The following is a 24,658-nucleotide window of genomic DNA, read 5'->3' as shown; positions in this document are numbered from 1 at the left end:
ATCAGACACTCTTCTGCAGGCAGGGTGAGGGGCGGGGCTGTGTTTCCTACCCTCCACCGACACTTTCAGAGTGTGCTTGTAGCAGCTAGGAGGCTGCTCAGGTTGCAGCAACAGTACTATTTGTCCAGTTAAAAGTTGTTCTATCACTGAAATAATTTTAGAGACATTATTTAAAGGTCAAAAAACTACATAGTGTTGCTTTAACTTTCCAGGTTCAATACCCTCAAATTTAAGGACTAAATGTGGAGACACATTTCAAGTAAGAGCAAAGTTACATTGTGGTACCTTTAAAGATACATTGTTACAGTTTCCTTTCGAGGGAACTCGCGCTGCGTCACTGCGGTGACACTTTGGGGACGCCTCCAGGGGTAAGTGCGTCTGAATTTGTATATCAAATTCAACCAATGGTGAGGCTTAACGACAAAGACAGGGTGACGTGAATTATATTATATTGCTATCTGAAATATTGCCAAAGACGGCATTACAGGGACACAGGAAGTATGGCAAGGGAGACGCAGCGTCTCGTTCCCTTCTCCGGGAACAAGAGTTACATACTTAACCCAAGACGTTTTCATATGTCAAACACAACTATGCAAAAAAGCATTTTGGTATAAATCAACATTCGCATACAGAAGATATAAGCATAAAAAGTCTAGAATTTTTATGATATTATCCTACACTACACACAAAGGCAATAATATGGATTTTTTTCTAGAAAACTTTCACATCAAATTCAAAGCTGAACTTCTGAGTTTGAGGAAATTTATTATAAGCATCTGTGACTCAAGTTTGTAAAAACAAATAAAAATGTATATAATAATAGTATTTCATTTAGGACTGATGACCACTTAACAACGGTAACGTGAAAAATGGTGTTTTTGAAGTCCAAATGCATTTTCTAGAAATGAAATGCTCTAGATTACTTGGGGGATTTAACTTCACTTCATCCGAATTGTCCGCATGAGTTGAATATTTTGCGCAGAAGACATGTTTAAGGTGAATAACGCATGTTTGCGGAAATCGCACCGCCCAATTTGCATCATTGCATCACACCATGTAAATTTGTGTCTATTTGCGTCTTTTCATTGACTTTGCATGTAATCTACATACAGAAATAATAAAATTCGCTTCTGGTGTGTACACAGCACTAGGTTTTAAGTGAACTACACCACTGTTGTTCTATACTGCTGTTTTCACTGTCCTAAAAACGGGCTGATGTCTTCCTTGTTCTATGAAATCCCTCCTTCACAAATACGAAACGCGTAATTTTGTAGCTTGTATATGCTGCTTTTCCATTGCATAGTACCCCACAGTTTGGGTCGGGTCAGCTTACATTTTGGGGGCTTTTTCACTGGGTGCAGTACGTAGTACCCAATAATTTTTAGTAACACCTCGGTTGGGGTTCCAAGTGACCCGACCTAATACCCAAACGTGACGTGAAAACACTGTAGATCAGTGATTGGTCTGAGAAAATCGTCACTACCAGCGTCATCGCTATAATGTAAAAGCTAGCTTGTGCTGTTTCGAGCAAACCTGTTGTCATCTGTGCTCTGTTATAAATTCCCAAACTCCCTTTTTTAAGGATGAAAAACATCCACAGGTTGAGAATCAGGAACACCATAACAGCTTTTTTCCAGACTTGCAGTTTGTGACACATTCGCGACTGACGCCACAGGTGTTTGTACAGAAACTGTCATGTAAGGTAGTGATAAACGGGATGTGTAAACATTTGTGGTGGCCAATTTTATTTTGTGGCAGACATTAAATGAATGTATAGGGATGTATTCCAACAACTCTCTCACTTACATGATGTCACAGCAGTAGGCGGTGGAAAATATAACGACACGCCTATAATCCCTCCCACTCCAAAGTGTTACTAAACTCGATGGAAAAGCTAACAAAGCCAAAGTGAGTAAAAAGCTAACAAAGCCAAAGTGAGTGACCCGACCTATCCCAAACCAAACCGTCAGGGTACTATGCAATGGAAAAGCACCACTAGTGTGTTGTGATTCAACAGCAGCTTAGCTTAGCAGCTTAGCTGGCGACTAACGTATTCCTGTGGGCGGAGTTTATTTAAAGACTCTTAAGGGGGTCGCACACCAGACGTGCAGCTCAGTGCCGCGTCGAGTCGCGTCTAGGACAGCTCGGAGGTATCGTAAACCGGAAGTGCATATTAAATAGCGCAAGCTTCGTCAGATAGCGTCTACTTCAAAATGCAAAATATACGTAAGCAATGTTATTGATTTGGGACAAATATGATGTAATTTAATGTTAAACTATGTGAGTGGTGCTCTGTGGCGTGACAGGGATTTGAGCAACTTCCTGAGTCGTAGCTGGCCAGTGCTGACATGCGCCACCTGTAGGCGCCGTGTGCGTATACTCATAGAAAACAATGTGTTTGATATTTTTTTAGAACGGCGCCGCGCTGAGCTGCGCGCCTGGTGTGCGACCCCCTTTATACGTCTATACGTCATTCAACTGGGAAGTAGAGGGCTGTAGTCCAAACCCGCCGTTCGCTGTAGGCTTTGAAAGGGAAATTCACTTTGAGCTTTATCATTATGCAGGTATTATTTATGCTCTAACAGCATCATTACACACTAACTAGGGTTTAAAAAAATGGGATCAGGAAGAACGTGACCTTTAACTCTTTCACCGCCAGCATTTTTTTAAAAAGTTGCCAGCCAGCGCCAGCGTTTTTCACGATTTTCACAAAAGTTTAATGCCTTCCAGAAAATGTTTTTCTTCAAATATATAAACATACAATATACCAAATGAAAGAACAGACCCTCTGCTTTCAAACAAAAAAAACCCGTTTCATCCTACTCAGTAGTTCTTTTATAATCAGCTTTTGAATATGGGTAGGTTTCTGCAAAAATACCACATTTTGGGCAAAAAGCAAAGATAATTCCATTTTTGTGACGGACTTTTCATAGAGATCCCATTCAGAGCGATCTTTAAAACAGACACGGACATGCAACAGCTTGCCATAGGGCAATACTTCCGGTTTTAAAAAGTTGCGGAGGATAATAACCTAGTGGATAATAGCGGTATTGCGGAAAGACGGAAATACTCGTCATTGTCGGGGAAGCGTTTTCTCTTGATTGACGAGATATCTCGTCAAAGGCGGGGAAAGAGTTAAAAACGTTTTACCAAAACCCATTGAATTCAGCACGAGAGAACCGAAAGTGTAAAAACGCTAACTTTTTTTGGGTTATGCCTACAAACATACATAATCTCTACAGCTCTCGATAGTAGTTGAAGCCTAAGCTCTTTTGCCAATTAATTTATTTAATAGTTTATCAAATTAAGTTTGTCATTTGTGTGTTATGTGTATGTTAAATTGTCCTAATGATTCTTTAATAGACAGATGGGGATAGTGCTTAAGTTACCTAAACATCTAGTGATGCATTTAAGTAAATGCCTGAGTTTAGTATTCAAAGATTAGACTTGACATTTGGGTATTTATTATTTATTCATCATGCAATACCCCATAGACTCACGCTGTATGTGCATTACTGTAAACATGCTTTGTTTAAGCAGATCAGATGATATTTTATGTTTAAACCAACTGATGTCACAGATGGTGTCAACAGAGCTTGAATCCTATTAAAACTGTGACATTCATTAAATAAAATTAACTCAATTCAATTAAAATTATAATATAAATGGCATTTTTGGGTCATGTGTACAGCACCGGCATAGGTGGATCTGTTTACATCAGAATACAAGCAACATAAAACCACAGCAGTAAGAAACAGTTGAGGCCAGCAAAAAATTGCACTTTTCTCACTATGCTCATGGTTTTACACGTCTTAATGCGTTTAAATCAAGAAATTCAGTCTGAATGTGATGTGAACAATTGATGTGGGGAAGCCGAGGAGCAGTAGCTCTTCTCTCCAGAGACCAGTATGAGCAGGTTTCCAAATATAAACCAAACAGCTCTCTAATTACTGCAGTCACGATCTAAGGCTGGATCCTCGCTTCAAAACACTGTTTGATTGCTTAACAAGGACATCTTTTCAGTCTCCTCCACCGCACTTCCATTATGAGTCTGATTCAAATGTAAAACCACGTCCAGTTGCTTTCAACTACTGGAGAGAATCTAGCCGACAGCTGAGAAAGGATTTCTCTTTGATTGTGAAAGCCCAATTAGAGGGAGGGAACGCCTGCCATACCGCTCTTGTTTGTGACTGCCTTTTGGGGGAATTCCAGCCGTATCTGGCCCACAAAGCAACACATTCCTCTTACGGTTCACGCAGCGGCTGCTGGCCAGGTAGAAAACGTAGTAAAAATGTCAGATGAGTAACACCAGGGCTGACATTAGACATGAAACTCTTTCCAAATGAAGCCGATATGATTTCACAGTGTGACACCCGTGACAGTCAACAGCTTTTCAGCAAGGAGCCATATCACCAAAAAAAAGAGGAAAATATTACACTGTGACCAAACCAAGCATGATGTGACAGGTTTCCAGTGTAAAGATAGCCTGCCCACATGAACCTATAAAAAACCACCAATCAGAACATGTTTATGGGTTAATATAGAGCTATCTGGAGCAGAGCTAGACATGGAAAAAAGATAGATAGAAAGATCGACATACAGACAGACAGATCTTATTAGACCTAGAAATTGATAAAGATAGACAGATATATAGAGAGACAGATAATAATCTTACTAAACAAGCTAAATCTTACTAAAAGCTAAATAAGATAGACAGACAGACAGGCAGAAAGACAGACAGGCAGAAATAAATATAGACAGACATTTAATAATTATACAAACAGAGCTAGAGATAGATATACAGTCAGATATACAGACAGACAGACAAACAATCTTACTAGTAGAGCTAGTAATAGACAGACAGACAGACAGAAATATAGACAGACAGACAGAAATATAGACAGACATTTGATAATCTTACTAAACAGAGATAGAGATCGATAGATGGATAGATAGACAGACAGGCAGACAGAAACATAGACAGACATTTAATAATCTTACTAAACAGAGATAGAGATCGATAGACAGACAAACAATCTTACTAGTAGAGCTAGAAACAGAAAGACAGACAGATACGAATAAAAGACAGACATTTAATAATCTTATTAAACAGAGCTACAGATTGATAGACAGATAGATAGACACACAGAAATATAAACAAAAATGTAATTAACTTACTAAACAGAGATAGAGATCACTAGATGGAGAGATAGGCAGACAGGCAAGCAGACAGACAGCCAGAAAGAAAGAAATATAGACAGACATTTAATAATCTTACTAAACAGAGATAGAGATCGATAGACAGATATATAGACAGACAGAAAGGCAGACAAAAATATAGACAGACATTTAATAATCTTACTAAACAGAGACAGAGATCGATAGACGAATAGATAGCCAGCCAGACATACAGACAGGCAGACAGAAATATAGACAGACATTTAATAATCTTATTACACAGAGATAGAGATGGATAGATGGATAGATAGACAGACAGGCAGACAGAAACATAGACAGACATTTAATAATCTTACTAAACAGAGATAGAGATCGATAGACAGACAAACAATCTTACTAGTAGAGCTAGAAACAGAAAGACAGACAGATACGAATAAAAGACAGACATTTAATAATCTTATTAAACAGAGCTACAGATTGATAGACAGATAGATAGACACACAGAAATATAAACAAAAATGTAATAAACTTACTAAACAGAGATAGAGATCACTGAATGGAGAGATAGGCAGACAGGCAAGCAGACAGACAGAAAGAAATATAGACAGACATTTAATAATCTTACTAAACAGCGATAGAGATCGATAGACGGACAGACAGACAGGCAGACAGACAGACAGGCAGACAGAAACATAGACAGACGTTTAATAATCTTACTAAACAGAAATAGAGATCGATAGATGGATAGATAGACAGACAGACAGACAGGCAGACAGAAATATAGACAGACATTTAATAATCTTACTAAACAGAAATAGAGATCGATAGATGAATAGATAGACAGACAGACAGACAGACAGACAGGCAGACAGGCAGACAGAAATATAGACAGACATTTAATAATCTTACTAAACAGAAATAGAGATCGATAGATGGATAGATAGACAGACAGACAGACAGGCAGACAGGCAGACAGAAATATAGACAGACATTTAATAATCTTACTAAACAGAAATAGAGATCGATAGATGGATAGATAGGCAGGTAGACAGACAGACAGGCAGGCAGAAATATAGACAGACATTTAATAATCTTACTAAACAGAGATAGAGATCGATAGATGGATAGATAGGCAGGCAGGCAGACAGAAATATAGACAGACATTAAATAATCTTACTAAACAGAAATAGAGATCGATAGATGGATAGATAGACAGACAGACAGACAGGCAGGCAGACAGAAATATAGACAGACATTAAATAATCTTACTAAACAGAAATATAGATCGATAGATGGATAGATAGGCCGACAGACAGACAGACAGGCAGACAGAAATATAGACAGACATTAAATAATCTTACTAAACAGAAATATAGATCGATAGATGGATAGATAGGCAGGCAGGCAGACAGAAATATAGACAGACATTAAATAATCTTACTAAACAGAAATAGAGATCGATAGATGGATAGATAGACAGACAGACAGACAGGCAGGCAGACAGAAATATAGACAGACATTAAATAATCTTACTAAACAGAAATATAGATAGATAGATGAATAGATAGGCAGACAGACAGACAGACAGGCAGACAAAAAATATAGACAGACATTAAATAATCTTACTAAACAGAGATAGAGATAGATAGATGAATAGATAGGCAGACAGACAGACAGACAGGCAAACAGAAATATAGACAGACATTAAATAATCTTACTAAACAGAAATAGAGATCGATAGATGGATAGATAGGCAGACAGCCAGACAGACAGGCAGACAGAAATATAGACAGACATTTAATACTCTTATTAAACAGAGATAGAGATCAATAGATGGATAGACAGACAGACAGACAGACAGACAGAAATATAGACAGACATTTAATAATCTTACTAAACAGAGATAGAGACAGACAGACAGACAGCAGACAGAGACAGACAGAAATCAGAATCTCTTGAAAAAATCAATAACTTCTGTTTGCTTTGTTTCTGCTGTCATTGTGAGTGTACCTTCAAGGTTTTCACAGAAAGAGAGCAGACTTGCTTTTCTGACTGAATGATGTTCCCTGAGGAAGTGTTGAGTCAAGCAGGCGTGGAGCTCAGTACAAGCAAAAGCACCGAGCGCTCAGAGATAAGTGCACATTATTGCTTCTAATCGACTGAAAATTGTTGTGTAATAAAAGGCTGGAGAAGTAGCCAACATCCAACATCCTGAGCTCTGAAAGCAAAGGCACCGCCATGAACTCTGGGTCAAAGCCCCAGATAGAAACGACCTGAGAATAATGACTAATAAGTCATGAAAATCGATGAGAGCACGCCAACACTCAAATCATTAATCAGCTGTGTTTATCACTTTGTATATGCCATACAGAAAATCTCTGAAGCCTTTTACAGAAACTCATGAACACGGCGGACGGTCTCTCACAAAATGATTTCCTAAAAGTTGGTAACAAAATAAAGCTGTCAAGTTTAATCGAACGAATAAAGCCAGCAGATCCATTTCAAGTAGTTGAACTGTGTCGATATTCAATGAGGCATAAATTCACACGTTTAACTAACGTCTGTGTTGAAGCTCAGAGCTTCTTTAATGTCTATATTATAGACCTGTTGTTGTCTGCAGCTCACGTGATAGGCAGCTTTTAAATGCTGCAGCAGATTCATTGCATGCTGAGTGCAGTAGCCAGGGCACATAGACTACATATAGTGGGAATGCGTTAATGCAATATTCATGGCGTGGAGATAGACACGGCTTTGAGGACTCTTTGTAGCTTCTTTCACACTCAATAGAAGAGAAACGTATAAAGAAAAGCCACGTCAAACACTGTGCCATTTCACAGGAAAGACAGAGCGCATATATAGTTGTGACTAACATTCACGATAAAGACATGATACATATATCTACATAATATTAAATATTCATAGCAATCCAGCTTGTCATGCATGCATAAAAATCTGCCTTGCTAGTCAACTAACAACCATGCCCATGCTGTGCATATCAAGCATGTAGCGTCATATTTATTCAATTCGATTTTTACAACGTGCAGTTATTCAAGAAAACCACTGCACTTGTAAGGCTGGGCGGAACATCGAGTTTTGGTAATATTTGGGTATTTTGACATTCACACTTCTGACAGTATGAACAAAACATCATGCAACACTTGCATAAAGATGAAATGTGCAACAACTGTAACCAGAGACCGGCAAATCCTCTCTCATCCCACGTTCTCCATCTTCCCCTCTTTTGCGCTAGCATTAATTTTTCAAGAGCTTAAATGGCCATCTTGGCAGATGGTGAGGGCACCGAGTCAAGACTTCCTGCTTCCAGTAACAAAGTAGATGATGTATTTGTCGACAGACGAGACGGTAAAAACACGCTCGACAACACCAGACAGAGACCCCATAATCTTCGCCATCGTACGGTCTGGGACTCGATATTCTGTTGCAAACGCTATTGAATTTGGCTGTTGTGTATATTGGGATTAAATGAAGATAAAGGAGATAGCTCTTGCCCTCGTATCATTATTCATATCCGCTGCGGTGGGAAAATTAAACCTCAGACAACATGAGGAACATAAGAGCAGCTGGCAGCCCACATGTACATTCGCTCTCTATCGCTCTTCTCTGAGAACTTGAGCTTTTATTAACACAGTAGTCATTATTGATAACTAATGGAGGGCCAGATCATCACAGATGCAACACTTAGGACCACAGAGATGCTGGTAATTCTGTATGCATTTCATTCCATTTTAAAATACTTTGAATCGTTGTACATATTGCAGTGATAGTCAGATAGACATAGATTTTCCTGATAGTTTATCTGAGCAAAATCTGACCTCCCAAGCCATTAACCTTTCCGGCAGGCTAATTATTCCAGTACATATCCAGTACATGAGGCATAAACCTCAAATGTATTTGGCTAACCAAGTAAACCTCGCTCAAAGAAAATGAGCCGAGTCTGTGCGCTATTTACATTTTATGCTGGACTGGTCTTTCTTGTAATGAGAAGATAAGTTATGGTCTTTTTCGATTTACAGTCAAATGCCAACTGCGTTCTTGGATCGTCGCTTGACCGCACAGGACCTTCAACTGCTTGTTCGATGGGCTTCTTTGAGACTCTGTGTTTATCCTTTCTCTATTGCCTCTTTATGTATACATAAAGTAAACACAAAATATTCCAGTAGTATTCACAAGATTAAGGCCCAAACTAGCTTTATCTGCACAATAGAGTGCCGAATTATTTATCTTTTTTTCAATAGACTTTTGGATTATCAGAAAAAATAAGCTCTGTGTTTAACATAAGTTAAAGACACTTACATGCATGTTTCTGCATCAATCGCACTGTCCAATTTGCGTCACTCGGATTGCCCCGTGCAAGTTTGTGTCTATTCACGTCTTTGCATTGACTTTGTATGTAATCTACCCACGGAAATCGTTAAATTCGCATTTTAAATATGCCCCATTATGCATTTTCTCCAACAACTTATGAATTTTTGAATTTTAAATTTTACATTTGTATTCTGTATTTCTAGTATACACATTTCGACTTTAAAATTAATAAAACCCGCAAATTCAATACAAATAATGCAAATTGGGTGGCGCGATTGCCTCGAAGATGCGCTATTTGCTTCAAACAAAGCGCTATATTAAACTTAAGCGAAAAATGTGCATGACAAGTTAAATTCCACAAGTAATCTAGAGTAAGGAACGCAATGCTTCGTATTTGGTGTACAAACCCCATTACGCATTTTGTCCAAGAAGTTATGAATTGTTTGATTTTTGAAGCCTTAATTTGTATTCTTTATTTCTAGTAAACGCATTTCGACTTTAAAATTCATAAAACCCGCGAATTCAATACAAAAAAACGCAAATTGGGTGGCGCGATTGCCTCGAAGATGCGCTATTTGCTTCAAACACAGCGCTATCTTCAACTTAAGCGAAAAAAATGTGCATGACAAGTTAAATCCCGCAAGTAATTTAGAGTAAGGAACGCAATAATTCGCATTTGGTGTGCACGCCCCATTACGCATTTTATCCAACAAGTTATGAATTGTTTGATTTTTGAAGCCTAAATTTGTATTCTTTATTTCTAGTAAACGCATTTCGACTTAAAAATTCATAAAACCTGCGAATTCAATACAAATAACGCAAATTGGGTAGCGCGATTGCCTCGAAGATGCGCTATTTGCTTCAAACAAAGCGCTATAATAAACTTAAGCGAAAAATGTGCATGACAAGTTAAATCCCACAAGTAATCTAGAGTAAGGAACGCAATGCTTCGCATTTGGTGTGCATGCCCCATTACGCATTTTATCCAACAAGTTATGAATTGTTTGTTTTTTGAAGCCTAAATTTGTATTCTTTATTTCTAGTAAACGCATTTCGACTTTAAAATTCAAAAAACCTGTGTTCATCTGTGAAGATTATCTTGTTGGACAAACGTTTAATAGGGCCTACACCCCAAACACGAATTCAGCAGTTTGCGCAAGTAGATTACATACAAAGTCAATGCAAAGACACGAATAGACACAAACTCGCGCAGGGCGATGCAAATAACGCTAATTGGGTGGCGCGATTGCCTCGAAAGCGCTTTATTTGCTTTAAACAAAGCGCTATACTCAACATAAGCGAAAAATGTGCATGACAAGTTAAATCCCACAAGTAATCTAGAGTGAGGAACGCGATGCTTCGCATTTGGTGTGTGCGCGCCATTATGCATTTTGTCTAATAAGTTATGCATTTTTTTATATTTGAAGTCTAAATTTGTATTCTGTATTTCTAGTAAATGCATTTCGACTTTAAAATTCAAAAAACCTGTGTTCATCTGTGAAGATCATCTTGTTGGACAAAACGTGTTATAGGGCGCACACCCCAAAAGCGAAACCAACAGTTTGTGCAAGTAGATTACATACAAAGTCAATGCAAAGACACGAATAGACACAAACTCGCGCAGGGCGATGCAAATAACGCTAATTGGGTTGCACGATTGCCTCGAAAGTGCTCTATTCGCTTTAAACGAAGCACTATAATCAACATAAGCGAAAAATGTGCATGACAAGTTAAATCCCACAAGTAATTTAGAGTGAGGAACACGATGCTTCGCATTTGGTGTGTGCGCCCCATTACGCATTTTGCCTAACAAGTTATGAATTTTTTTATATTTGAAGTCTAATTTTGTATTCTTTATTTCTAGTAAACGCATTTCAACTTTAAAATTCATAAAACCTCTGTTCATCTGTGAAGATTATCTTGTTGGACAAACGTTTAATAGGGCGTACACCCCAAAAGCGAAATCAACAGTTTGTGCAAGTAGATTACATACAAAGTCAATGCAAAGACACGAATAGATACAAACTCGCGCGGGGCGATGCAAATAACGCTAATTGGGTGGCGCGATTGCCTCGAAAGCGCTCTATTAGCTTTAAACAAATCGCTATATTCAACATAAGCGAAAAATGTGCATGACAAGTTAAATCCCACAAGTAATCTAGCGTGAGGAACACGATGCTTCGCATTTGGTGTGTGCGCCCCATTACGCATTTTGTCTAACAAGTTATGAATTTTTTTATATTTGAAGTCTAAATTTATATTCTTTATTTCTAGTAAACGCATTTCAACTTTAAAATTCATAAAACCTGTGTTCATCTATGAAGATTATCTTGTTGGACAACACATATAATAGGGCGTAGACCCCAACCGCAATATTAACAGTTTGCGCAAGTAGATTACATACAAAGTCAATGCAAAGACACGAATAGACACAAACTCGCGCGGGGCGATGCAAATAACTCCAATTGGGCAGGGCGATTGCCTCGAAAACGCGCTATTTGCTTTAAACGAAGTGCTATATTCAACTCAAGCGAAAAATGTGCAAGTTAAATCCGGCAAGTAATCTAGAGTGAGGAACGCAATGCTTCGCATTTGGTGTGTAAGCACTATTACACATTTTATCCAACAAGTTATGAATTTTAAATTTGTATTCTTTATTTCTAGTAAACGCATTTCAACTTTAAAAATCATAAAACCTCTGTTCATCTGTGAAGATTATTTTGTTGGACAAACATGTAATAGGGCTTTCCGCGAGTAGATTACATACAAAGTCAATGCAAAGAGACAAATAGACGCAAAGACCCGTGGGGCGATGCAAATGCAAACAGCGCAAATTGGGTGGTGCAATTGCCTCAAAAACATATGCTATTCACTCCAAACGCTTCAAGCTAAAAATGTGCATGACAAGAAGTTAAATCCCGCGAGTAATCTAGAGTGTGGAATGCGATTTTTTGCGAGCTTATTTTTCCAAAAGTCTGTTGGAAAAATAAATTGGCTTTTTAGCCAGAGAACCAGTGTTCCTCCAACTTCCGGTGTTGGCCTACAAAAATACGTCATCCCTGTGGCCCTCTATCGTGATTTTTCAACCCAAATTCGTTCACCTTTTCCAAAAGCAGGAATGACTGTCACCGCTTTGCGTTTAAGAGATGAGAAAGCACTTCCCTAAACACTGAGGTCCTGTTGTTTAATGCATGCCTCTCCATTGAACATTAGCGAAGCAGTCAGCTCCCAGCTGCCCATTAGCTGTGTGACAGATCTGTAATAAACACAGCCTGTCACCTCTAAAGCCTGCTGCACATTTCCTGTCTAATATGCAACCATCACTTTCCCCTCCATAAGACTCAATAGACCCGAAACATGATTTCTGTCGAGCGTCCCAGCGAGAAATTCCACCGCACCCAGATAGCCCTGGAAAATACATGAATATAAAAAGAGTCTATGAATAAATCAAAGCCTTCTTTTTATACGTTCCCTATAGATGAGACAGAAGTGTAGAAAAAAGGGCACTGCCAGGAAAAAGTGATGAAAGAAGAAGCGCTCATAAAGCTCATGTCCTCAGGCTACTGTAGTCCCTCTGTACGATAACTGGTGGGTGGTGAGATAACTAGCGAGTGATAGTCGCGCCTACGACTGGGAGGAAAAATAAATCTTACTTATATTAAGGATTTAAACTGGGTATCTGATAGTATACGCTCTTACGATCATCTGAAAGCTTGATCAGATTAGCCAAGATAGTATAATAAATAATAATAAAGCGTAAATCGTCACTTTACACCACTTTTTAAATACCGGTAGTCTCTTTCTTCCTAAAAGAAAAAAAGATCTCGGCAAGGGAAATCTAAAAAGTGGACCAGACTTCATGTGGAGAGTCAAAGGTCTGGCCACACATGACTACACATAAAAAGGCTAATCCTATAGGTCACCAGGAGCAAAAAAAAAAACAAATAAATAAATGAAATACTTAAGGCACTGTGTTGTTTAAAACAAAGAATACTTTTAAGATGGTTAATCCCGTAAAAGCAGGTTTCCCCGTTTAAAAAAATAAACTAAATCTAATTTAAGTCAGACCTTAAAGGCTACACCATTGTGAATGCATACAGCTCACAGGCCATGCTTGTTTGGACATTGGAGGCATATTGATTTGAATAAAGCAAGAAGGGAAAGACAACCTTTAGCCTATTAAATGCTGACATGTAACAGAGTCAATGAGGTGAACCTGCAATCTTCACACATGGCTGAAGACCGTCATCAGGATATCTCTGATAGCTCCGACATTCAGCAGCCAGAGTGACCTTCAATCCCAAGATTAAATGACAGGATAAAAGATTCAAGCGCTTTATGAGCACAAACCCACGCGGCTTTTAATACAGTCATATTAAGCAATGAATTGTAATGCTATTGCAAGTCCATATTTCCCAATAAGCGTCAACAATTTAACCAACAATGAAGGAGATGGATGGTCTGCAATTACACAAGTCAGTTTTCTGTGCTCTGAGATCGTAAGCATCTTCTTGTGATTGCTAATCTATACGTCAATGCCCTTGGGACAAAAAGAGAGGGAAGGTTGTTTGGTCTTCACATCCAAGATGATTAGGATGTCACCTTGACCCTAATGCTGAATAAAACAGGGAAAAGCTGGGGAGAGGTAAAGGCCAGGACATTTTTGTGTTTACCACCAACTTAACAGACCCCTGGGGGGAGTTCACAGGGGTCATTTCTCCTGAGATCCATGGAAGCTTAGGAGAAAATGAAAATGAATGAGAAATGTTGGCTAGACACAAGGTCAAAATGGATATAAAATTCTCCATTATGATATGAAAAGCTGGTGGAGAATGCAGCCGACTCTAAACGTCAGCTTTTAAGGGCTTGGCTTTGTGGTTCTTTTATGTGAAAACAAAAGAAACTGAACAGTGCGCTCTTGTAAGAGCAGTCGACCATGCTTGTTGAGGATGTTTTCCACCCAATAACTCTCACACTACTAGTATTTAAGTTCTGGAATAAACTGACTGTTATATTTAATCATAAAGATTAAGCAGGTTATATTTACATTCATACATTTGGCTGACGCTTTTTACAAAGCAACACTCAGATATAATCTGAAGGATTATAATAATACTTAAGGTACTTTGAAGAATGACTAAAATTACTGTGAATAAAAATACCCCCCCAAAAGCTATAGTTTCTATCGTTGCATCCATCCATCATTCGCATCCATCCATCGTTTGTATCTCTCATATCCATCTATCATGTCTATCGTTGGTATCTATCCATCCATCCATCCATCCATCTTATCTATTGTTCGTATCTATCCATCCATCTTATCTATCATTCGTATCAATCGATCCATCCATCGATATCTATGTATCCATTGATCTATGTACCCATCCATCCTTCCATCTATCTATCTGTCTATCTGTCGATCCATCCATCCATCCACCCATTGATCTATCCATCCCTCAATCCATCCATTGATCCATCATCCATCCGTCTACCTATCCATCAATCTATCTATCCATTAATCTATCCATCCATCCATCCATACATCCATACATCAATCAATCTATCTATCCATTGATCTATGTATCCATCCATCTACCCACCATTGATCTATCATCCATCCATCCGTCTATCTAGCCATCGATCTACCCATCCTTCAATCTACCTATCCATCTATCTATGTATCCATCCATCCATCAATCTATGTATCTATCTATCCACCCATTGATCTATCCATCCATCGATCCATCAATCCATCCATCTGTCTATTTATCAATCCATCAATCTATCCACCCATTGATCTATCCATTATCCATCTGTCTATCTATCCATCCATCTATCCACCCATTGATCTATCCATCATCCATCCATCCATCAATCCATCCATCTGTCTATCAATCCATCGATCTATCCATCATCGATCCATCCATCCGTCTATCTATCCATCAATCTATCTATCCATTGATCTATGTATCCATCCATCCATCCGTCTATCTATCAATCAATCTACCTATCCATCTATCTATGTATATTATCAATCCATCGATCTATCTATCCACCCATTGATCTATCCATCCATCCATCCATCCATCAATCCATCCGTCTATCTATCCATCAATCTACCCATCCATCAATCTACCTATCCATCTATCTATGTATCCATCCATCCATCTATGTATCTATCTATCCACCCATTGATCTATCCATCCATCAATCCATCAATACATCAGTCTATCCACACATTGATCTATCCATCATCTATCCATCCACCCGTCTATTAATCCATAGATCTATCCACCTATTGATTAATCCATCCATCCATCTATCTATCTATCCATCAATCTATTTATCTATCGATCTATGTATCCATCAATCCATCTATCTATTGATCTATGTATCCATCCATCCATCCATCCATCCATCTATCAATCTATCTATCTATCAATCCATCTATCTATCTATCCATCCGTCTATCCATCAATCTATCTATCTACCTATCCATCAATCAATCAATCTACCTATCCATCAATCAATCAATCAATCTATCTATCCATCTATCTACCCATCTATCCATCCATCTATCCATCCATCCATCCATCCATCCATCCATCCATCCATCCATCCATCCATCCATCTATCTATCTATCTATCCATCTATCTATCCATCTATCCATCTATCTATCCATCTATCTATTGATGTATCCATCCATCCATCCGTCTATCTATCATTGATCTGTCTATCCATTGATATAGCTATCTATTGATCTATGTATCCATCCATCCATCTATGTATCCATGCATCAATCCATGTATAATCTATCCATTTGTCTATCCATGCATCCGTCCATCTGTCTATCACTCCATGGATCTATCCATCCATCCATCCATCTCTAACTATCCTCCTTTCTAACTACCTACTTGTATTGACTGTACCTATCTATCTAGCGTATTGTGTATCGAGTGTATTGTATCATCAGTTAAATCATGATAAGCATTAAATGATAAACGCATCATAATTCTGGGACTGATTTTAAACTGCATTTTATTTTAACTAAATTTAATAAGACTGCAGAACATTCATCTTATAGTTGTCAACCAGGTGCGCTTACACGTGTGCATGTGTTTAAACATAAACATGAAAGCACAGCCAGGATATGAAGAGGCGGCAGGACTTACAAATCTTGTGTTTCCCTTTCATGGGAAATTTCACCACCAACTCCTGGGGGCTGGAGCAAATGAAGACAAATGGAGAAGTCGAGTCCTCGCAGATCTGGGGATACTGAAAAAGAAGAAAGAGAGGAAACAATGAGCCAAGCTCGGCCGCTCAGTTAATGCGCACAGAAAGCACGGCAGCTCTGAAAGGCTTCTCGCCCCGGTAATTGATAGGCTGCACACAGGAGAGGCGAAATTGACTGGCACTTTCATAAGAAAAGTGACATCTATTTAATCTGTCGGGGGAAGGCGCGGGTCATCTTATTTCCTCTCTGCCATCAGAGACCGCTATGATTGTATCAGGACACTGAGGAAGCACTAGCTTTTCACAACACTATTTCCTCTCCCCACCACATTAAAGGTAACAGAGAGGTTGACACAATCAGTGCTTTTAAGAGCTCAGCAGATATGATGTCCCTCTGCATACTTCAGCTGTCTCATAGGGGATGCGGTTAAACTCGCTGAAGGATTTACTGGTGATAGACGCGCATATCTGATTGAAATGCTGGAGGGAAAATGTTACTGCACAATCTAGCTGTTCATCACATGGAGTTACTTATTCTAAATCAAGATTACAAAAAGGTTAAATGGTAGAAATATCCTGTATTGCCATTTATGCATTTGGCAGACACTTTTGTCCATAAGACACTTGCGACACTACATTTACATTTATGCATTGGCAGATTCATTTATCCAAAGTGACTTACAGTGCATTGAAGCTATAGATTTTATCAATATGTGCGTATGTTAGGGCTAACGGGTAATTGTTTTAATTAACTGTGGCGATTATGACGATTAATTGCTTGTTTTAGGGCTTTGGCGATTATGACGATTAATTGTCTATTTTATTGTTTTGACATTTAATTCAAATACATTTTTTGTTTGTTTATAAAATTATTTTCACAGATTGTTGTGATTAATTAAATTAAACCTTTTGCAAGGTTTGCATGGCAGTAAATATTAATACACATAACACATATTTAAAAGTCATTTGATACGGTCTCGTTATACAGGCGCTGCAGCTCCCCTTGTGTTTTTAAGAGAGATGTGCAATCATTGCGGTGATCTGAAATCATCGCAATGAGGTCAAACAATCGCGATGAGATGGACACAGTACAAATCCAACACATACACCACAAATATATAAGTATAAAGTACCTAGGGTTAGTTTTCATTACGAATAGTTGTTTTAAAAGAATTTCCAAGCTAAAATGAACTGCAGTGAGTACAGATTAAGCGTGTGGGCTGAGATTCATTTAAAAAGATGACAGAGTGCATGATGGGCTGGTGGGAGGATTAATGAACAAAAGACTAACACAACACAGAAATAGAGCTATTCTTTAAAGAAACACTTCACCCGAAAATTACTATTCTGCCATCATCGTGTCAGTCAATACATGTATGCCGTTATTTTTCTATGGTATACAAAAGGAGAAATGTCATGCACTTTCTTTTTGCTACAAGAGTTTATTGTCACCAGATCCATGAAACAAAAACAGTCCCAGTTAACAGCTCGTGAACAGCTCCATAAGGGATGATTATATGTTAAGAATGATGTAAATTTAGTCTAATTATGCAATGTATTGCATGGCTGTATAATAAGTATAATGAAAAACTCCACTAAAAGTCATCGCAATGATATGGAACTTTTGTAACTGTATCATTATAGATGGTTTCATTGGATGCACGTGCGTTGTTACGGTTACGTGTCTGCAGAGGGGGACACTACTTGAGTATTTTTACTTTCTACATAAAAGTGAATTTTGAAGTATTCATGTTTTATCAGTGTTTTTCTTTTGAAAACATAAATTCCAAAGCATATTATCATAATTTTTACTCCACTACATTTCATAATTTCAAGTACATTAAACATAGAGGGCCCTATTTTAACGATCTAAATGGGCGTGTTCGATGCCACTTTTGCTAATTTAACGACGGGAAAATGGTTTGTGCGCCGAGCACATGGTCGAAAAGGGTTGTACATATTTTCCTAATGAGTAATGGGTGTGTCTAGATTACAGCATGAAACCTGTTGTGCATATTAATAAATTAAAGTGCTTAATTGTTGGTACTGGCACTTATAAACACTAAATGGGTAAAATTTGAAATAAATTACTCGATTAATCGATCGATTCAGTGCTAGATTAATCGATTACAAAAAGAATCGATAGCTGCAGCCCTACAAAGCATTACTTAAAATGTTTCTCATCTTAGCATATCCACAGGTACAGAGTCATCATATACAATAAATCCATAAGGTAGCATTTAAAAACATTTAAAAACAGATGCATTTGTTTAAAGCAAAGCATTTATTTACTTACCAGGCTACAGGTGAAGCAGCTCTTTGCGCCTTCTAACGTCTCATAATCTGCCCTCGTTTAAGTTCAAGAGACTCAATAATAATCTCTTACATTTTGTTCCTTTAATTTTTCATATTTAAAAGCGTTTTTGTGCTGCTGCGCATTCATGTATGTGATAAGCAAACCTGGGTGAGCGGAAATGCATTTGCTATTTAAACAACGTGGCACTAAACGTGAAAATGATCATTGACAAGGGTAGAAACTAGCGACAGAAACTTGGGTCGCGCATTGCGCTGCATTGCGCTGGGTGTATAACAGAGCCCTAGTAATTTTTTTTACTTTTACTTAAGTAAAAAGTGCTTTTGTATTTTTACTCAAGAAAAGTAAAAGTACACAATTTTTTTGTAATTAGGTATTAAATTCATTTTAAAATGCAATATAAAAAGGAATACACGGTATGATTCTATGCTTTAGAATGTAGTGAATTTTTTTTAGTAATTTGTTCCCAAGACAAACACTCTGATTAAGCACAGATGCTTGGAAAATTTACTTAAAATACTCAAGTAGTGTCCGCCTCTGCGTTTCTGGCCCGAAGTTAACTTCCAAACGGTGTTTGTTTATCGGTCTGACTAGTGGCTAAACTGACCTTTGAACAAATACCTTGTTGAAAATAAAAAATCAGTTTTCTAAAGGTGAGAAGAGACGGCGATCATGAAACACCACCATCACAAAGGTTTGGCAACTATGCAAGAATATGCAGCTAACACTATAAAGTATTAGGGCTGCTCAATTATGGGCAAAATTATAATCACGATTATTTTGGTTAAAGTCATAGTCACATTTTTTTTACACAATTACTCTGTGACTTTGAAAACATGCATTTATTTTGGTCCGATTCACGATTTTACATTTTCTTTGGTGTGTAGGTGTGTATTAGTACGTTAACGATATGCAAAAGGTACAAACCCCAAACTAAACGATGACGCGAGTTATCGTCTCTAACATAAATCTCTTTTCTTGGACTACAACAAACACACGGATTGCAGGCAACAGTTTACTTCCTGGGATTGGTGATGTTGACAAGACAGACATTATCATAATTCCTCCCGGTTGGACTGTAAATTAACTCCTGTTAGCATTGCATTGTGACCGAATCTTTCAAACATGGTAAGGAGCATCATATTTCCAGCTGATGGCAGAGGTATTCAGACCAATCACAACGTACAGATTAGCTGGCCAATCAGGGACTCAGAGCTTTTTAAATCTGTGTGTTTAAGGAAGAGAGTGAAATCTGGAGCTACAAAAATGTACAGTATGTGAAAAATAATGTGTTTCTTTAACCATAAACCACGCAAACACATTGTATTATACCAAATACACAAAATAACGTTGTTGTTGTTAGCAATGAAATAGGTGCTCTTTAACCTTTTTCTGAAGTAAGTGATGCAATAGGCTACACGTGTCAAAGTAGTGCCTTACACACACACTGGTCCAGCAGCACGCAATTTATATTTTACGCGCACAATAATTGTTTTACCTCGATTATCTTGTTTTTGAAAAAATCCAAAGCGATTAATTGCAAAGTCCTACATAAATACACCAATTTTACTCAGTAATGCTAGCTTAGTGTAGTAGATATGCTTTAGCTATGATTTGAACTAAAGTTATTCACTAGTTATTTATTTTGCTTTATTTTGTTTTCAGAAATTGTGTTGTTGGTGTTATTGAATCTTTGTGGAAGTCTACCAAAGTTAAGTTTGGGCCACAAAAGCTGTTTATTTATGTTGTTGCCACTAAAACCGTCTATAGTTGTGGTATTGTCTCCACCATTCATTCACACCACTTGGGCCGTGAAGATGTGGTCATTATAGAGCTTTGTGAACAACTTAAAATCTCCTTTTGTTTCCTCTTCAAAAAAAGCATTCAGAAGGATTTTTGTTTTTCTTCTGAACGCCAAGCCTCAGTCTTCTTATTTATTAGCCATCCTTAATAAAGCCTCTGTTCATCTCAAATCAAACAGGAAACATTTAACATGTATTTAACTGAACACATGAGGTCTTATCTGAAATTCATGCCAAATGTTTTAACAAAGGGAAGGCGTACTGACACGAGGGGAGATATAGCTAATGTTCAGAATCTAATAATCCTGATCAAAGAGTGGACTTAAAAACATCTCCCTTTCATCCTTCAATAGCTAATTATGATTTAAAGCTGCAGATCTGCACCGGACGGTCCTCTCCTCCCCCCGCATGATAGTTTCAATACCTGGTTAATTGAAAACGCATGTCACATCCAAATCCATCCAATAAATAAGAGCTTACATTGCAGGCTTCAACTGTGACAGTGAGATAAGATGCAATCTGCAAATCAATCCTTAAAGAAATATTCAGGGTGAAGCTCTTCTGCTTTATCGCAGAAAAAATGTTTATTCGTATGCTGTTCAACACTCCAATAGGCTTCATCTGTATAAATATTACTGCACATACACTTTGTTTGTTTTTACATACAGAGGGATGTTTAACATCTACAGTATGTATTGCGGTAAATGTCAGCATGCCACAGATGCTGTCCATACAGTTTCATCGGCAACACGTTATATTTATTTTAAACTAGGGCTGTCAAAAGATTAATCACGATTAATCGCATACAAAATAAAAGTAATTTTATGCATAATATATCAGTTTGTGCTGTGTGTAATTATTATGTATATATAAATGCACACGCACACGCACATTCATGTATGTATTTAAGAAACATTTACATGTGTATATATATGTATTTATATTTTTATATATTCTACATTATATATAAATTAAAAAATACAAAACATTTATATATTAACAATAATAACACAGAGATGGGTGGACTCTGTGACAACGCATTAAGTGTGTTTGTCCCAGAATCAACACTAATGTGTTGTTTTAAACACATTTGTTCTAAAATATATACTAAATATATACTTTTTTAAGTTTGTTTTTTATATTATATATATAGATAAAAAAATATATACATGCATACATAACATTTTCCTGAAATGTATATATGCATGTGTGTATTTATATATACAAAATAATTACACACAGTGCACACACATATATTGTGCAAAAACAAACTTTTATTTTGTATGTGATTAATCTTTTGACAGCCATATTTTAAACAATATTTTTGTTATTTTACGTTATATATTTTTATATTTTTGATTTACATTACGCTTTTAAGTATGTTTATACACATATTTTAGCTCTATCTGTACATATTTTGCACAGTCTATAGACTTGAGCAGATTTCGCTTCCCTGCCAATGACGAAATTTTACGGCAATCCATATTTCCGCTATTCATCGCTGTGAATCATTGCTCTAAATCTGATCTCTATCAAAAGTCCTTTACAAAAACTCTATAAAAATATTGTATTTTTAAGAAATCTACCCATATTTGAAAGGTGACAAAATATAAAAATGTTGTATTTTTTAATATGCGTTGTTTTATGCCCGATGCCGATATTGAGAAAGCAGTGTTGCAGATTGGCCGATATGAGGCTGATATAACTAGGGCTGTTACGATTAATCGTGCAAATGTGCGTGTTCTCATTTTACTAAAATTACGGTTAAATCCCGGCACATCCCAAAGCCGGGGGGGCGCTCTCGTGCGGAAACTCCCTTTGTGCCACAGAAGAAGTAACATTACAAACGCTATTCCAGTAAATGTCTGCAGGAATATTTATATAGCTGTTCTTCAAATTGTTTAAGATATTATTTAGATAATATTTTGAATGATTTTGTTTAACAATTGTTGCTTTTTTAATTGAACATTATAAACGACTCCGACTCATAATGATTTTAGATTGATAAGGACTTTCTACTGACCAAATGCCGTAGTACACGCACAAGCTGTGCATGAAACAAAGAATCGATTCAAAGGCATTTTTAATGGAACAATTGTTGCGATTAATTGTTGCAGCCCTAGATATAACACAAATGTTATTACATTAAAGGCGGAGTCCACGGTGTTTGAAAAACGCTTTGGAAAAGGAGACGGGCCGACTACCAAAACACACTTATAGCCAATCAGCAGTAAGGAGCGTGTCTACTAACCGACATCCATGCCGGGTTGCGTATGTGTGAGGCGGGTCTATCAACCGAAGGTCCAGATTCTATTGGGGTAGGGGCGTGTTTATTTAGGTGATTTCAAATATCAACATTGGCTTTCAAACATCGTGGACTCCGCCTTTAAATGTCTGACTTTGGTTTTATATCAGTTTATTTTCATTACAAACAACAAATTTAGGGAACAGAAAGATTTATTGGAAAATAAAAAAATGTATCGGCCAATGCCGATAATTTACATTTTTACAAATGTCGGACGATATATCTGCCACTTGAATATATCGGTCTATCACTACCTGCAATATTTCCTTAAACAGGACACAAAAATCTTTAGTGCATCACACCACCCACATTGCAGTCCCCATCGAAAACACTTAAACGCAGCCGGGTGCAAAATGTGTGAGCAGCCACAACAATCTGCTGACAAGGTGCAAGATAAGTGGAAAGACCTTTTTTTCACTAGACTGAGATTTTGCCAGTGTGTCAAAGCAATAAGTGCTGTGATGAGAGATTCATATTGTCCAGCACAGAACAGGGCAGCAAAGGGTGAACGGCCCTTTGCAGGGAACATTATAAGATTAGTGGACAGAGCACACCATAGACTATAAGCCTCCCCACATCCCCAAACAAAGACAACCCGGTGCTTTAACTAGCCAACGGAACAATGAATCTGAGACTGGCTGTCGGCTCGCCGCTGATGAGCTACAGCCTCCGAGCTGATGTCCGCAATTAGACATCCAGGCAGGCAATCTCCTGCACCGTGGCGCAGGGGTAATAGGGCCGGCCCGCTTGGCCGCACTCAATCTCGGCCAAATAAAGAGGCTTCATTGGCTGAGACACCCTGATGTTGAGAAGCACAGAGAGAGAGGTTCTTCAAAAAGGAAAAGGAGAAAGAGCAGGAAAGAGCAGGCTGTCAGGATCAATGCTTTCATGCTCAACGTTTTTTCAGTGCCAACCCAAGACTGGATGGAAAATCAAAAGCTCAGCAGCCTTTTCCAAAACAAAACAAGAAGAAACGCGTAAAACCCTGAAAACCGAAGACCATCTGGGACGTGAAGTGAGAAACATGCCTGAGCTGCATTCCAGCTTCATGACGGATAACTGTGAATAAACCATGAAGAGGTGAAATCAAACTGACTTCTGAATCTCTTGAATATCTCTTTAAGTGCTCTTTAAGGCAAAACTCAGCACCAAATAAGAGCTATTATTCCAATCCAACTCTAAATTCCGAAACTACAGCAAGGCTACGTCATTCCGGACAAATTTGGAAAACATTTATTTATATTTCTGGAAGGCAGTGCTGGTCTCTCTCCAGGAGAGAGTTGTGCAGTGATTAATATTTAAACACACACACATACACACACACACAAACACAACTGGTGTCAAGTCGGAGCAGAGATTAATTATACAACACTATCCAACACTGCCACTAGTGCTTTTACATAATTTATGTCTGAGCCACAAGAAAATTCATGTCCGGCTATTAACGCTTCACAAGCTGCCACTGTGTCAATCAAGACGATGGTAAACGCTCGGCGTAA

At 37.9% G+C, this 24,658-nt stretch overlaps 1 protein-coding gene across 2 annotated transcripts in view; it reads right to left on the bottom strand.

Moving 5' to 3' along the window:
• trip4 (thyroid hormone receptor interactor 4) overlaps positions 1 to 24,658 on the bottom strand; it is a 92,954-nt gene that overhangs the window by 28,697 nt on the left and 39,599 nt on the right. For both annotated transcript variants that reach the window (XM_055214691.2, XM_073859438.1), the window contains exon 12: positions 16,678 to 16,780. In XM_055214691.2, coding sequence (XP_055070666.2) covers positions 16,678 to 16,780 — 103 coding nt within the window. The remainder of the gene's footprint in view (positions 1 to 16,677; positions 16,781 to 24,658) is intronic.

This window comes from Misgurnus anguillicaudatus, chromosome 21, assembly GCF_027580225.2.
Source record: "Misgurnus anguillicaudatus chromosome 21, ASM2758022v2, whole genome shotgun sequence".
In the NCBI taxonomy this organism is placed as follows: domain Eukaryota; kingdom Metazoa; phylum Chordata; class Actinopteri; order Cypriniformes; family Cobitidae; genus Misgurnus; species Misgurnus anguillicaudatus.
Note: the sequence above shows the minus strand (reverse complement) of the source record. Positions and strands in the feature narration are given on the sequence as shown.